Below are 15,269 nucleotides of genomic sequence, written 5' to 3' on the forward strand. Positions count from 1 at the left end.
GACTGTGCTGGCGGGCTGTGGGGCCGCGCCCTCCCGGCGCCCCTTACCTCTCAGCTCGCAGGCCTCCGGCCGCAGCTCGGGCCGCTGAGGGCGCGCGGTGGCATCTGGTGGGGAAAGACTTGACCTGTCAGAAGATCCGCATCCCCGCCCCAGGGATGTCACTGCCTCTCTGTGTGACCGTAGTCAGGTCCCTTTCCCTCTGGGCTGGCTTAGTTGGTCCTTAGACGCATTTCTGCCTGAAGCAGCAGAAGCTGGCAGGTGCCCTAACCCTTGGCTCCATGCTGGCCTCCTGCGTCCGATGCCAATGGCCACACCCTGCTGCTGACAAATGAGTTGGAAAGTGCCCGAGTTAGAGACGTCTCAGCTCCTGGAGGGCTGGACGTGTGGGCTGCCCATTTGAGGCAGGTCCAGCTGCCCTCCTGACCTTGATGTGGACTGGTCCCAAAGAGAGCCCCAGCCAGCCTGGAGCCTGGAGTAGGGAGCCCATCCTGGACCCACACAGACATTTCCAATCTCCCTCTGATTGGTCCGTTAAGTCATGGGTGCTGCTGCTGGGGCCAGAGCTTGTTGGGAAGAGCTCTTTCCTCTTTTGTAGGCTACAAGTAAGACCCCAAGGAGACAGGACCCCATGGCTTCCTGGACGAGCCCCTGGCGGCTGCCCATGTGGATGGTCGTGTTGCACTCGGCCCTCCTGCAGGTAAGAGAGGGGAAGAGGAGTGGCAGGTGTTTCTCTGCTTCCTTAGATCACCTAAGGTGTGTGGCTGGCGTTAACCCCATACCAAAGAGCATCTAGTTTTCTCTCCTACCTCTAGAGAATGGTATTTCTGGTTGACTTAGCTGTTAACAACGATCCACGTTTTTTGGGGTCCCCCCCTCGGAGCCACACCCACGGCCTTAACACCACGGCGGGTGGCATGTACCAGTGGTGACTCGGGGCTGCGACACACCCTGTCTTTTTAGTCTAGAATGACTGTCTGCTTGTGCCCAGAGGACAGGACGGGTGAATGGGGTGAATGGGCGGACCTCGGGGGTCTGGCCTCAGCCCTGCTAATAAGTATGCATTCCTAATATACACATATTGCACCGTTTCGCAGTCCTCCCTTCAGACTCTGGTCTTCCCCACTGGCCCGGGAGCACCCAGCTCATTCACCGCATCCTCATTTGCCTACAGAGCGTTGCCTGAGAGACAGTAGGGAGTGGTGGGGACAGTGGCAACGAGGGCGGCGTGTGCTTCATCCGTTACGAGCCGCCTCTGCTGAGCTCCAGCCACAGCCAGGTGGGAACGCAAGCCCACGATGGCCAGACCTTCCATTTTTTTCTACATAGCTGCAGCATCCAGATTTCCTATGAAGTCTAGTTTCCAGAGCATTCTAAGTCAGACGGATGTGTGCGTAGCCTGGCTACGGCGGAGCAGTTCGTAGGCTCACATCTGAAGGGACAGAGCCCATCTTGGCATTGGGCTGCTGCCAGCCCACACAGCACCTTGTGTGAATTGGGGAGAGGCAGCCCCTCCCTGCGGATGTCATTCTCAGGCACGTGGCTTGGTGGCCTGTATACCCTCAGGGCGTGTAAGGGGCCTGTTAACGAGGGCAGGCACGTCTGCTAAGTGCGCATGCGCACATGCATACCTAGCTACGCCGGGGGGGCTTAGACCTCTGTGCCCCTCGCGTCGCTCTCTGGGGCTGTTTCTGAGGCCTCTTTCAACCCCGATGCCCCATGATTTCTGTGACTCCACAACCATATTTTAAGAGCTATCTTCTGTTAGAACGAAAGTTAAGCGTTTTCAGAGTCATTTTTGGGTTCCGCTGGTTAGCGAGGTGTAGCGTGCGGCGAAAAAGTGGATGCTAGCTTTTCTGTCCCGCCAGAGGATCCGAAACGGGACAGGAGCCTCAGACGTCTGATCCTGGTCGAGTGGGGCTGAGGCTTCAAGGCGCGGCGGCGTCTTGCTCTGCCTTCTTTCACCCTGGAAGACTGAAATGTGCCTTGAGGCGGTCTGTTGACCTTCGGCCAAGGGCAGAGTTTGCCCAGCTTGAATCACGCACCTCCTGTGGAGTTTTCCATATCCGCGTGCTTCTGGCAGCGCCGTTTCCACGTGTGGGGCCAGTCGTCTTCATGATCCGCACTGTCCACTGTTTGAATGCCAGCTGCGCCACTTTACTACCTGTCCTGCACACGTCGCTGCGTCTCAGTTTCCACACCTGTAGAGAGGGGGTATCTAGCTCGTAGCATTGTCTGGAGCAGCTGGACCATTGGGGAGTGGAAGAAAGCAATGAAACCAAAGAAAAACAGTGTTTGGCATCTAACGGGTGGACAGTGAGCACTAGCCAGCTCGCTGCACTGTTCGAAACCGACTCAGGGCCTGTCATGATGCTGGGGAGCTGCAGGGGGCGCTGGGGAGCTGCAGGTTGGCTGTTCCGACTCTCGGCTGCAGCAGAGGCTGGAAGGTGGTGGGTGGGCCCTGGACTGGGGGAGGTTCCTGCAGGTGTGGGTGGGATTGGGCAGGGCCCTCCGACCACTGCCCTGGGAGAATTCCAGTGAAGGGGAGGGCGGTCCCTGGGTCCTGCCCGTAAGTGGACACTTGATTATCTCTCTTGGGTCAGCGGGGGTGTGATTCACAGTTGTCCCTCTGAGTTTTCTTGGGATTTTGGTGTTCGGGGAAGGGGGCTGTAGGACGCTCCTTCGTATCTCTCGGTGCCTTAGGAGTGCTGCCACCAGGTGGCTGATAGAGAATTAATAGCCGTGTGAGGCTGAACGACAAAGAGCGTGGATGTGCCGGCTAATTTAATAAAAACTAGATTTTCTGTATTTAATCAGCTAAACCTTCAGCTCTTGCATTCACTGACCACACGTAATTGTGACAGATCGCAGAGCAAGCCGCGAGGTCCGTAGTCTTGTTTTTTTTTCTAAGTCCTTCTTGGCCGTTTTTGGAAGCATTCATTGCTTCTCTCACCCAGACAAGAAGAAGGACCTCTGTCTTCCTGTCTCACAGGCCCTGGAAGCTTCCTTTTGCTCTGGGCCCTGTCCTCAGGGATCCTGATCTTCCCTGAGAACACAGCTGCTACTCTTCCAGCTCTCTCTCCCAGCCTCCTCATCGAGAAGTCTCTCAGCTCTGTGGGACATAAATATGGAGCCATTCACCAGCTCTGGCCATGCTTCGTCAAACCTGGTCCATCCTCAACCCGAGGTGAAATCCTCGGCAGATCCACCCTCGTTTATTGAAAGTCCAGTCCAGTTTAAAACTCTGACCCCTCTCCCCGCCCCACACTTGATTTAAGTCTCACCTCATTCTGTCTAGTCGAGGCTTGACAGGTGGCTCCAGGTGCTGGCAGTGGGGTCACGCTGTGGCTTATCGTCCTATCACCTAGGCCAGGGGTGAGTGAGAACTGACTCTGGGCTACGTCTTGCTTTTCATGATTCGGGGTCCAGCTTTCCTGGGGCTGGAAATAAGGAGAGGGGACAGGGAGGAGGGCAAACAGCTCTTCTCTTAACCAGAGGCCACCCTCTGCTAGTTGGCTGTTCCGACTCTTCTGTGGGGCGTGTGTGAGATCGGCAGCGGAGTCTGCAAGACAGGTTTCCCAGAGCAGAGGGTCCAGCTCTGCCTCGCCTCAGGCTGCCGGGGTCTTGCCCCGCAGGCAGCCCTGTGGGGTGGGGTGCTGGCTGCGTGGTTTTAACCCAGGTCACTTTGATTGTTGTTCAGCTGACCCCCAGGAAATGCCCACAGCGTGCTGTGCAGACTGGGGGTGTAGGAGCCCGCCTCCTCTCTCCGTCCTGCCAATTCCCTTCAGTTCTTGCTGTGGAAGGTCCAGGGACAGGTCGGATCCGGTCTAAGCAGCTGTTCCTCTGGGGAGTGCATTGCCCGTCTCTGCTCAGGCACAGCCCATCTCTACGAGTGATATTCCGTTTCTTCAGTGCCCCTCAGTCCTTAGAGATGAGGGAGGGAGGGAGGGAGATGGCGGCTGGTGACAGCAGGACTTCTCCGAAGTCCTCTTGTTCGGGAGCTAGCTCTAAGGGAGCTCCCCTCCTTGTCTGCAGTCCGCCCTGGCTTCCGGAGAACTGTGGGGTTTGCTTCCTTCCTCCCCTTGTACGCTCTCTGCAGGCAGAGTCACTCTCCAGAGGCTCCTGGGGTTTCTCCCGGGGGACCCAGGCCTCACAATTATTCAGGTTTTCAAATATCAGCTTTTGATGTTCTCTTCCTATGGGATTACATATACACCGAAAAGATAAAAAGTTGTCTATTATTTTCAAATGTGAACGTTGAATATGAAACACAATTTTGATAACTCAGTTTCAGTCCTTACTTCTTTTTTTCCTTTTTTTCATTTCTTTTCTTTCTTCCTTCCTTTCTTTCCTTCCCTCCCTCCTTCTCTCCCTCCCTCCCTTCTTTCCTCCCTCCCTTCCTTCCTTCCTTCCTTCCTTCCTTCCTTCCTTCTTTCCTTCCTTCCTTTCCTTCCTTTTCTTCTCAACGATCTCTCCAGAATAAAGAGGCCGGGTGTCTCCGAGAGGCTTCTGCCTGCCTCTTCCATGAGCTGCAGCTCAATATATCCAGGAGCCACTAGCTACCTCCCCCGGGGGCTTCCCTGCAGGCCTCAAACACAACACTTCCAAATGCAAGTCCTCACTGCCCACCCCAGCTCTGTCTCGGCGCCTGGCTCCTCCATCATGTAGTCACCTGAGTCGGAATCCTGGGGTCACTCTGCATGCCTTCTTCTCTGTGGCCCCTGCTCTGTACCCTTTCTGTCACTAAGTACCACTTATTTCATCTCAGAAATCTCTTAAATCTTTTTTTTTCTCTCTGTTTCCATTGACACCACATGTTGGAAGAGTACCTGGCAGAGTGAGGTATGAGATAAGGATGAACAGAGACAGTTTGTGGCTCCACTGAGGCGGGGGGTGGACCTTGAAGATCATGCTTAGCAAATAAATAGTAAAGAGGACTTTATTCAGGGAGCAGCAGGGAGTCCTGTGAGCATTGATGGGTGTGTGTGTATGTGTGTGTATGTGTGTGTGGCACTATTGGACCACTGGGGACACATTTGCGCAAAGGCCCTGGGCACTGGTCCAGGTTGGTGATGAGGAGACCTTCAACTTCACTCACGAGAGTGAATAGTTAGTCGTAGGCTAGAGGGTGTCACTATGGACACCATATAAGAACCTGCAGTTATAGGACTTGACAGGTGATTACATGGGGTTGAGAGAGGGAAGCCTTGAAAATTCCTTCAGGTTGTGAACAAGTTTTAGGGACACGTGAAGGTGAAAATTCACCCTGATCTCTTGAAAGGGTTGGTTATGTCTGAAGGCGCCAAGTCCAGGGGAAGGTGGGGATTGTGAAAGATCGGGCACTGAATAAAGTAAGTAAACGATACTGTTTGAGAGGTATTCAGCATCATTAGAAAGGCGTTTGGTATTTTTGTTTGTTTGTTTTTAGCAAAACAAACACCTCGACGTATATGTGCTCCAAAGGGAAGCAGCCAGGAGAATGGGAGGGATTAAAGATACAAGAGGAAAAAAAACAATTATAGATAATTCTTTTGCGACAGAAAAAAAGGAGGCACAGACCTTCCACAGGACTGCTGGTGGATTTTGAAGCCCCAAAGCTAACGTCTTATGGAAACCACATTTCGAGGTTGAGAATGCTTTCAGTTTATTTTTACAGAGATGCTAATTTCCATAAATAGCATGGCAGCATAAAGTAATTTCCTCTCCAAGTATTTTATGCAATTACTTTCTGGAATTTGTCAGCACTGAACAGCTCCAGCCAGTGTATGCTATAAATTATTGTGGTCAAATAGAAATGCATTTGTTCTCGAAGCCTTCATTTAGAAATACGATAGCGTTTTATTTTGAAAATAATTTAGAAACAAGGAAGAGTAACTCTTTTATTAGTAAAAACTTACAGTGTTAAAGGACTCTGAATTCTCTTTTGAAATTTCCATTGCGTTTTTCCCCCCCGATTTAAACACTTCAAACATACTCGTTATAAAAAATGTGGAAAACATAGGAAAGGACAGAGGAAAAATCGCCTTTAACTCTCCCAATTGTTAGGATTTTGTGGTGTTTATTTTTAATATTTTTCTAGAAGATTAATATAAATATATATCTTATAAAAAGTGATTATACCATATTTAGATGAAAACTTTTTAAAGATTTCATAACATGAGGAATATTCCTACATGCTATTAAGTATCCTTCTAGAGTAATATCTAATGTCTTCATACTATGGCATCATTAGTCAGTATTTTGTTAGCTAATTCTTTACTGCCAAACATACAAGCTGATCAGTTTTTTGCTGTTGCCAATAATGCTGCTATATATATAATGCTTGCAGACCCATCATCGTCGCTCACATTTCTGATTATTTTCTTTGAATATATTTCTAGAAAACTGTATTTTGAGATATGATTGTGGGTCAAAGTATGTGCAACTTTAAGAGCGTTTGTATTTACACTAACAGATTGCCTTTCAGAGAGCTATTATCAGTGTGTACACTTACTTTGCAGTAGTTGGCAATCTAAGATTTAAGATAAACTTAGTAGTGAGAGATTCTTAAAAACATTTTTGGATTATTTATGTTACTGCTTTTTGTGAAATAGGATAACAGATTTTATCTTTATATGTTTGCCTATTTTTATACCGAGAATTCCTTATTAATTTGTATGCGCCCTTTGCATAGAAAGTTCAGCTTTTGTCTTTAGTATGTTGCACATAATTTTCCCATTTTATCATTAGCATTTTATTTTTATTTATGTTTACTGGCATTTAAAAATTTTTAAGTAGTCTACTGTAGGAGTTTCTTAAGAATTCTTTGCTTCTGCATCATGCTTGGAAATAACCAAATACATGTACCTAATCTTATGTCTCTTCCTGTGCTAATTCCATCATTTAAAAATTATTGTAGCTTTGAAATGTGTTTAGTGTCTGCTAAGGCGAGATCTCTCTTCACTATTCGTTTTGATTAGTCTAGAAGGTATTCACAATTATGTAGTCAAGTTCCAAGTTCTTTTGTTTTAAATGGTGCCTGGCATAATGGAAAAGTAATGAGAGTCCCTTTCCTCAAAACTGCATAAAAAGAACAACAAAGAGAACCAAGTTTATCTCCAAGGAAACAAGGAAATAGCACCTGTCCCCAGACACGAACTGTGAAGTTTTTTTCTGAGCCCTGTGAAGTCTAGATCCGAGTGAGATGGGTACCTGAAGGCTAACACGTGTCTCCTTGGCTTGTGAGTCACAAATTGTGCCCATCTAATACATTTTTGTTAAGATCAGTAAATTGGGGGCCCTGATGGGATTCAAAAGAAGTGGGTATTGTCCCCAAAGAGGCCAAGCGTGACACCAAAAATGGCAAAGGACATAGAGCGGAAAGGGGAAATCATTGACTGGGAAATTTTGTTGTCCAGGTGGACAGCGTAACCTCGTACCGAGGGAGATGCTGAAGGCAAAGGGCATAGATAAGATGAGGAACGGACGGTGTTTTCCAGAGCAGAGAGCTATGGAGTGAGGGGGTTTCCAGGGAATGTTGAAAATAAAAAGATGGGACTCTAGAGAAGAGGAAAGAGCACGTTCAGTGAGAGGATGAGCCAGACGACAAAACAGAATCGAAGCTATGGCCAGCTCTGGTTCATTCCCATCTCCTACCTCATGTCCTGTCCAAGCTGTCCTCAGCAAACAGCTGACCCCGTTAGAAATGAGAGTGAACACAGTTGGGGAAAATGCTAGACAGAACGGGTATTCTACAAGACAAAATATAAAAGCAAACGATTGTAGAAAAACAATGACAAAGGAGATCCAACATATGGATAGTTACTTTCTTAAAAAGAACGGAAAAATTCAACAATATAATTAAAGAAAACTTTTCTCTCTCTTTTTCTTCAGATCTTTGTGCTTATTGATTCTGTACCTTTCGGCTTTGAGGATTACTAATGAGAACTCTGTGGCCAATCTGATTTCCGCGCCCCCTTGTGTGTGCCTCGCTTTGTCACGATACCTACATTTTTTTTTTCTTCTTTATCCCGAAGTCCATATTTTCATCTGGACATGATGGAAATAATTTTTATGCGAATAACTTTTCATCTTCACAGGTGTGTGTATGTGTTTCAGGAAAGGTTTTTAAATATATAATATTTTTGTTTCTTTATTTTTGCCATTCTTTTCCTAAGCTCACTTCCGTTGTCTTAAAACGTTTTTTTTTTTTTTTTTTTTTCAGCTCTGGGTGTTTCAGGAAAGGTTTTAAAGGTTTTTAAATATATAATATTTTTGTTTTTTTATTTTTGCCATTCTTTTCCTAACTCACTTCCGTTGTCTTAAAACGTTTTTCTTTTTTTTTCAACTCTTGCATTTCTAGCTGAGCTTTTGAAAGTGAGAGATCAGGTTGTCTGTAATTTATTTGCGACTTTTTTTTGTTTGTTTGTTTGTTTTTGAGTAATTTATCTAGTGATATCTGTTTTTCAATTATGTTCTGCTTATGTCTCCTATTTTAAAAAACTTGTATGCGTTTATCTTGTGAGAGTTCTGTTCTGGTAGGGCTTGCCTTGGCTATGGCTCTGTCTCACGTATCTCTTTCTCCTTGGTTAGACCAGCAGGCTAACCAGAGCTTTGACTCTTCTCTTGGTGGTGACAGGGACACACGAGAGCAAGTCCAAATGCACATAGTTACTTAAACTTTTTGACTGCGACCCACAGGAAGAAGTGAATTAGTTAGCATCATGACTCAGGGCATGGACATATATATCCATTCACGTTACCGGAACAAGTTTCAAGAAACTGTGCTGATTTTTCCTGAAGAATATTGCTTTTATTTTTTAAATTCATGCCATTCGGTTCCATTAAAAAAAAAAAAAAAAAAGGGCTGGTTAAGACCTAATAATTTCATGATTTACTAAGGGGATGTATTTGCAGTTTGAAAAAACACCACCCTAGCCGGCAGACCCCATTCTCTGTCTGCCTTTGTATATTGATTCTCCTTCTGTGATATTTGGCTGGAGGGAGAGGCTTGATAAATGAGCCTCCCAGCATCACTCCCCGATTCCGATTGGCCACCACCTGGGGTAGCTCTGCTCTCCCGAGTGGTGTGTCCCCTTACTGGGCCAGCCGCTGCCCATGGTGTGCACGCTGGAATTCCCGGCGTGTTTGGTGAGCAGGGTTCCTCAGGGCGATCCGGGTGACCGTATGCTTCTACTCCTCCGACTCACTCACATGATGAATCACAATCGTAGGTTTCCTGATATTGGATCATCCTTGTGTTTTTGGCATCGACTGTACTTGGCCGTGATAGATGGTCTATTTAGTATTCAGCTGGATTTGGTTTGCAGATATTTTGTTGAAAGGTAGTACATCTGTATCATGAGTAATATCGGTTAGTCTTTCTCAGGTTTTCATATCAGGATTTTTGTTAACTTCATAAAATGGATGGAAGCTTTTTCCATCTTTTTTTTTTTCTCTTCTGGATCAGTTTAAATAGCACATGAATAACCTGTTCCTTGAAGGGTTTAAAGAACTTGGCAGTAAAATAAATGGGGAACAGAACTTTTGGGGAGAGTAGGTCTCTTTAAAACCTTTTGTATGATTATTGGGCCATTCAGGTTTTCTTCTGCTGCTTTATTCCATTATGGAAGTTTATCTTTTCCTAGAAACCTTCTGTTTCATCGGAAGTTAAAAACTTTGTAGGACACAGCTAAGTGGAGTATTTAGAAACTTTTCAAACAAATTTTTAAAAATTATTTTCTTTTGGTTTCTGATTTGTTTTTTTCCTCCAGAGAATGCAGCCTTAAAGATTTAAGTTTTGAAATGTATGGTTTTTAAGGGCTCGATCTCATGAAGGATGTTGGCCCATTTCACATTTTTCCCCTACGTTTCATTATCCCTACATCAGGGAATGTTGTTCTGTGATCCCCTCTCTTCACCAGCCCTTCTCGTGTATTGTTGACCCACTCCCCATGTTAATTCCTAGTTAATCTTAGCGGGGAGCGGTCCATCTCTTTTTATCTTGCCTCCTACAGACCTTTGTCCTCAGCAGCTCAGGACAAAGTGCTCGTCTAACTGTGTCCATAAACAGAGATGATTCTCTCCTCAAGGAGTAACGGGCCCAGGCATTGGATAAGATCGGATTCTGTTCCTGCAGTTGCTGACCTTGTCTCTGGCTCGTTTTTGAGTGATCAATGTGACCCCTATTTCGGTGATCTATGTTATCAGTTACGGAATCTTTAACATCTTTAGGTACAAATACTTTTCATCATTACCGGGTTGGGGCCGTTCGCACTCCCATTCGTAGCCTGGGAGAGTGACTGACTCACCACATTCTCGCCAGCATTTGACATCACTAAAAACGTTGTCAGTTTAATAGCAGTCCATGCATTTTAAACTCGGTCACCCTTACATCCGGAGAGAGGTGACCAGCCTGGTTACGGAACTGAATTCTGAGACTTGGCGTGGCTCATTGAGGGGTACACTGTAAGCTGTTTTATAGAATGGATAAGCGCAATTTAATTATGCTTTCCCATGCATTATTTAATTATGCTTTATTAATTTAATCTATAATCGACGCAAAGAGAGACCCATACGTGTTAAAGTCCAGGAGAAAGGTCTGCAGATTGAAGGTAGTGGTGGACGGGAGGGGCATGACCGTGCTTGTGGAGGAAGCATTGCCCGTCCGTCGGCCGTGATTCGCGGTCATCCTCTGCTCAGGCTGAGGGAGAAGAGAAGGGGACGTGTGGGACGGCAGAGGGAGGTGGGGCCCATGGCCTGTGGCCCTTCAAAGGAAATCCAGCACAAACACTTCACACTTAGAACGCAGAGCCTCCTTGCCGTGGAGCTGTGCCCAGTGGGACCACAGCCACTCACGCCCCCTTCCCACTGGCCCTCTGCCATACGCACAGCCTCTCCGGCCTGGTCAGGCCTTGGCTTCGTGGCCTTGCATCTTGGAGGTGGCCTAGCGGCTTTGAGCCGACCTTCAGGCCGTCTTCCTGCTCACCCGGGGTTGGGGGTGTCCAGCGTGTGGCGGGCACCACTGCTCACGGCTTCTGCACTAGCAGCTTCCACTATCAGAGCCGGGCAAGCATGTGGCACCTGGAGCAGAGAAGGGCTGTGTGGAGTGGCAGGCGGCCATGGTCCGGCGGGCCCTGGTGTATGGACGCCATTTGCCTAGATGGTGCCCGCTGTCCATCTGGCTGGTGACTGCTGGTGACTGCTGTGCACTTCGTAGCAGTACTTTAAAAGACGACTGAAAGTTTTGGGGTGGGGCTGAGGTGGGGGAGAGCCCGGCTCATGCTGTGGCATGAACCAGCCACAGCTTATTCCGTAGTTAATGGGTAAAGCTGATGGGTAGGCACACGCTCACGCATGTACGCAGGCAGGGCAGTGCGGGTGATGTGCTCATGCAGACCTCAGTGAATCCCTCGAGGGTGACAGGCCAGTGTCTCTGTTCGCATCGGTCCCAGGGCTGATTTTTCTCTATATCTTCAGCTGACTCTCTTTGATGCCCACCCTGGGACACAAGTGCTTCGAGTGAAGGCCTTGGCTCCCAGGTTCTTCCTTAGCCAGCCCTCAACTGGTACCCTACAGAGATGGTGACAGTGTTCTCCACTGCAGAGATAACCAAGGGAAGCCTAAGACTGTGAGGTTAGCACATAATTCTGAGATTCAATTAAAAATCCATTGGCCGACAATCCCTGGGGAGGTCAGGAAAGAAAGTGATCTTAATGGAAACTAATGTAAGACTAGAGTTGGCCGTAAAAATGACAATGGGGTCCTAGTCTGCATCCTGCTGTGTTCAGTATTCATCTTTCTTCCTTTTCTTTGATGGCGAAGTGAGTCTTCAGGAAGGCGTTTTAGCGTCTTCCGTGTGTTAGAATTCCCTTCCTGGGATGTGTGGTTTCCAGATCGTTTCTCCGGATCTATAGCTTGGTTGTTTTATTCTCTTATTAGAGTCTTTTGCAGAACAGAAGTTTTAAATTTTGGTAAAGTCCAATTTATCATTATTTTTTTTTTTCATTTGTGGTTCATGGTTTTTGGTGTCGTAGCTAAGAACTCTTTGTCTAGGTCCTGAGGGTTGTCTCTTAATTTTTTCCCCCTAAAAGTTTGATAGCTTTGCCTTATTACGTTTATCGAATTATCTTGTGTGAGGTGTAAGGTCAAGATCAGGACTCTCTTTTGTGGGCAGATATCCAGTTTTCTATCCTTGTTTGTTGAAGACTGTCTTTCCTCCATTGAATGACTTCTGTCCCTTTGTCAAAAATCATTTGGGAGTATTTGTGTGGGTCAGTTCCTTTCCATTTCTATCTACGTTTTGAATAAGCTTGTCTACATACACACAAAAAATCTTGTTGGAATTTTGGTAGAAATTGTGTTAAACCTCTTGATCAGTTTGAGGGTTCACATTTTTTTCTGTGTTGAGTCTTCTGATCCATGAACATGGTCTGTCTTATTATTTAGATCTATTTTGACTTTAAAAAAAAAAGTTTTGTAAAATCTTAATTTTTTTTTTTTTTGTATTTGTACCTAAATATTTCCTATTTTTTGGTGTGGTTTTAAATGGTGTTGGGTTTTTCACCTCATTATCCACATGTTAGTTGTGAATACACAGAAATATAATTGATTTTTTCCTATTGCTCTTGTATCCTACAATCTTTCTAAATTCATTTATTAGTTCTAAGATTTTATTTGTTTGTTTGTTTGTTTGTTTGTTTGTTTGTTTAGTTAGTCAGTTAGTTATTGTAGATTCCCTAGGATTCTCTACCTAGAAAATGTGGCATAAAGCCTAAAATTAAGGCCCAGTATTATGTGCTGCCTTGACGTCTGAGGAAACCAGGAAGGCCTTGAGTGGCCTAAATGCAAGTCCCCCTCCCCATTCTGCCTCATGGATATGCCCCCAGACAAATAACTTTCCTTATCAAGCGGGCCAGGCAAAGTTCATACTTATATCTGAGTAGTGGGTTTCAGTTCCCTGCCAGCCTGAAGAGTTAAGCCACTCACATCCTCTTGAAGGAGCCAGAGGTCACTTCACCCTCCTGATACGACAGAGCCTGCTTCGTCCTGTCCCCTCCTGTTCACTCTTCCCAGGTGGGACCTCTGTGTGGCCCTGCATGGCACACAGTATCCCCTCCCCCTGGGTTGTGAGTTTATGTGCTTAATAACCTGTTGTCATCTGAGCAGTGTTGGGTGTCGCGTGTCTGACCCTTCCTCTCACCGTAGGGTGGGAATCTCGCCCTCACCCATGGGATGCTTAGGAGGTGATTAACAGGTAATGATGTCACCTGCAAAGGAGGGTTGTTTTATTTCTTTTTCATTCTGTGTGTTTTGTTGAGGTTTGTTTTATGTCCAAGAATATGGTCTTGGCGAATGTTCCACAGACATGTGGACGGAATGTGTATTCTGCTTTTGTTGGATGGAGTGTCTTTTAAGCGACAATTACATTTTGTTGGTCGATGATGTTTAGTTCCTCTGTATCCTCGATGATTTCCTGTCTAGTTATCGAGTCGATTGCTGAGAGAGAGGTGTTGAAATCCCCAACTCTAATGGTGGATTTGTCTATTTTTTTTATTCAATTTTATCAGTTTTTGCTTTGACACTCTGTTGTTTGGGGCATACATTTAGGATTCCTGTGCCTTGCTCTGTTATCTTGGTTGAATGTTCTCTCCTTATATATATCTCTCTTGAACCCTCAGGGCGGGCTCATGATTGTAGCAGGCTTCTCTCTCTGGCTTCTCTATGGCATAATATGGGATAGACCAGTTGTGTTTAAAAACCGAGGGACCAGATAAACAGAACACCAAAGATCACAGAGCCCAAACAGACCTAATCAAGGGCTCAGAGCAAGTGATGGTCAGCAAATTAGACCCACTTGTCTAGCTCACATGATGTTTTGCTCTGGACAACCTAAGGCGTCAATGCCAGTGGCTAGTGGCTGAGCCACTCTGCCTGTCACGGCCTTAGGGACATACTCCTTTTCTTCTTTCTTTTCTCACTGTTTTACGCTTCTCTTCCATCCCTTTTAATCATTTTTCCCCCCACAACACATAAGATCTCCCCAAGGAGTCCACCGATGTTGTTCATCTTCGGTGTTGGCGCTGAGTGTGAATAGACTGGTGTGTCGGAGGAAAGAAGCACTGGGCGTGTAGGTGGACAGTGGTGTTCGTGGGTGGAGGGGCTCAGTGTTTGTTTATTGTACAAGGAAGGCTGATAGTGCTGTAGTCTAAATAAAACCAATTGGTCTTTCTCTTGCCTTGGCCCGAATCATGCTGTTTTCCTTAAATTTTCCACCAGAGAGCAGATGTCATCTAATGACTTTCTACAAATGTTTGCTTTGTTAGAAGTGAGCTGTGTTTATTTCTCTAGTTACAAAAAAGATGTGTTGTTTATAACTGGTAAAGAAATGTGCATCTCTTCTGCTTTGCTTCCCATCCACTCTTCTCCCTGGGTCGTGACCCCGCCTGTGGGCAGGTGGACCAGACTGCCTTCGTCATGCAGCAGTGGAGGAAGACGTGCCAGGCGGGACTTGGCGATCATCGAGACAGTCATCGTTGAGTTCTTTCTCTGTCCTTGTGTGTGGCCAGCCATTTCCTCCGAGTGCTGTGGTCGACCGCGTCCCACGCTCTGGTCAAACTTAACTTATGCCTCGTGCCATCCTCGGCTTCTTCTCCCCTCCTCCCCATCCTCCTTCCTCTACTTGCCTCTGTGTTCTTCATCCTAGTTATCTTTCAAGATTCAAGACATTCGGTCTTTCCCAATCCTCTCACTACTACAAACGTCACCCTTGTATGTTCTACTTTATCATCGAGTTGTTTCTATGCAAGTCTTTTCTCTCCCTGTGAACGTCACATTTGAGTTTTCTCCCTCACTCCTTCAGGTCGATGCTGGCTTTTCTTTCAGCCCCTCCCCGTCACAGACGAGCACGGATCCCCGGACGTTGCGAGGACTCATTGGAGAATGTGCTCTCTGCCTTGGAAGAGGGTCATGTTGAGTTGGGGAGATAAGCAGAGAGTATGAGAATCATCGAACGGGTCTTGATGTAGCTTTGCCAGGTCTCTGACCCAGCTGTGCCCAGATCCATCCAGTACTGTGCCCTGTGCTTCTCCCACACCCTCCCTCTCCAGGTTTACTAACACCATTTGGGACCTTTTCCACACTTGCCCCATATTTTCAAAACCTGGGCCTTTCTGGAGACATATTGAAGGCCCGGCTTAGCCTTTGACATAGCGAATCTAATATTTTTGTTGTTTTTGTAATCTCATTCTGCTTTTGGGAAGGACACTCAAGGTTTCTCCCTCATGTCATTCTTT

The 15,269-nt window shown here is 46.5% G+C and overlaps 1 protein-coding gene across 1 annotated transcript in view; it reads left to right on the forward strand.

Annotated features, from left to right (window-relative positions):
• The first annotated feature begins 493 nt into the window (after nt 1-493).
• Nucleotides 494-15,269, forward strand: part of ADAMTSL3 (ADAMTS like 3) — a 173,645-nt gene continuing 158,869 nt past the window's right edge. The window contains exon 1 of the mRNA XM_015593473.2: nt 494-697. Within this exon, the coding sequence (XP_015448959.1) occupies nt 629-697 (69 nt within the window). The 5' untranslated portion in view covers nt 494-628. The remainder of the gene's footprint in view (nt 698-15,269) is intronic.

Source organism: Pteropus alecto, unplaced genomic scaffold (assembly GCF_000325575.1).
Source record: "Pteropus alecto unplaced genomic scaffold, ASM32557v1 scaffold60, whole genome shotgun sequence".
Classification (NCBI taxonomy): domain Eukaryota; kingdom Metazoa; phylum Chordata; class Mammalia; order Chiroptera; family Pteropodidae; genus Pteropus; species Pteropus alecto.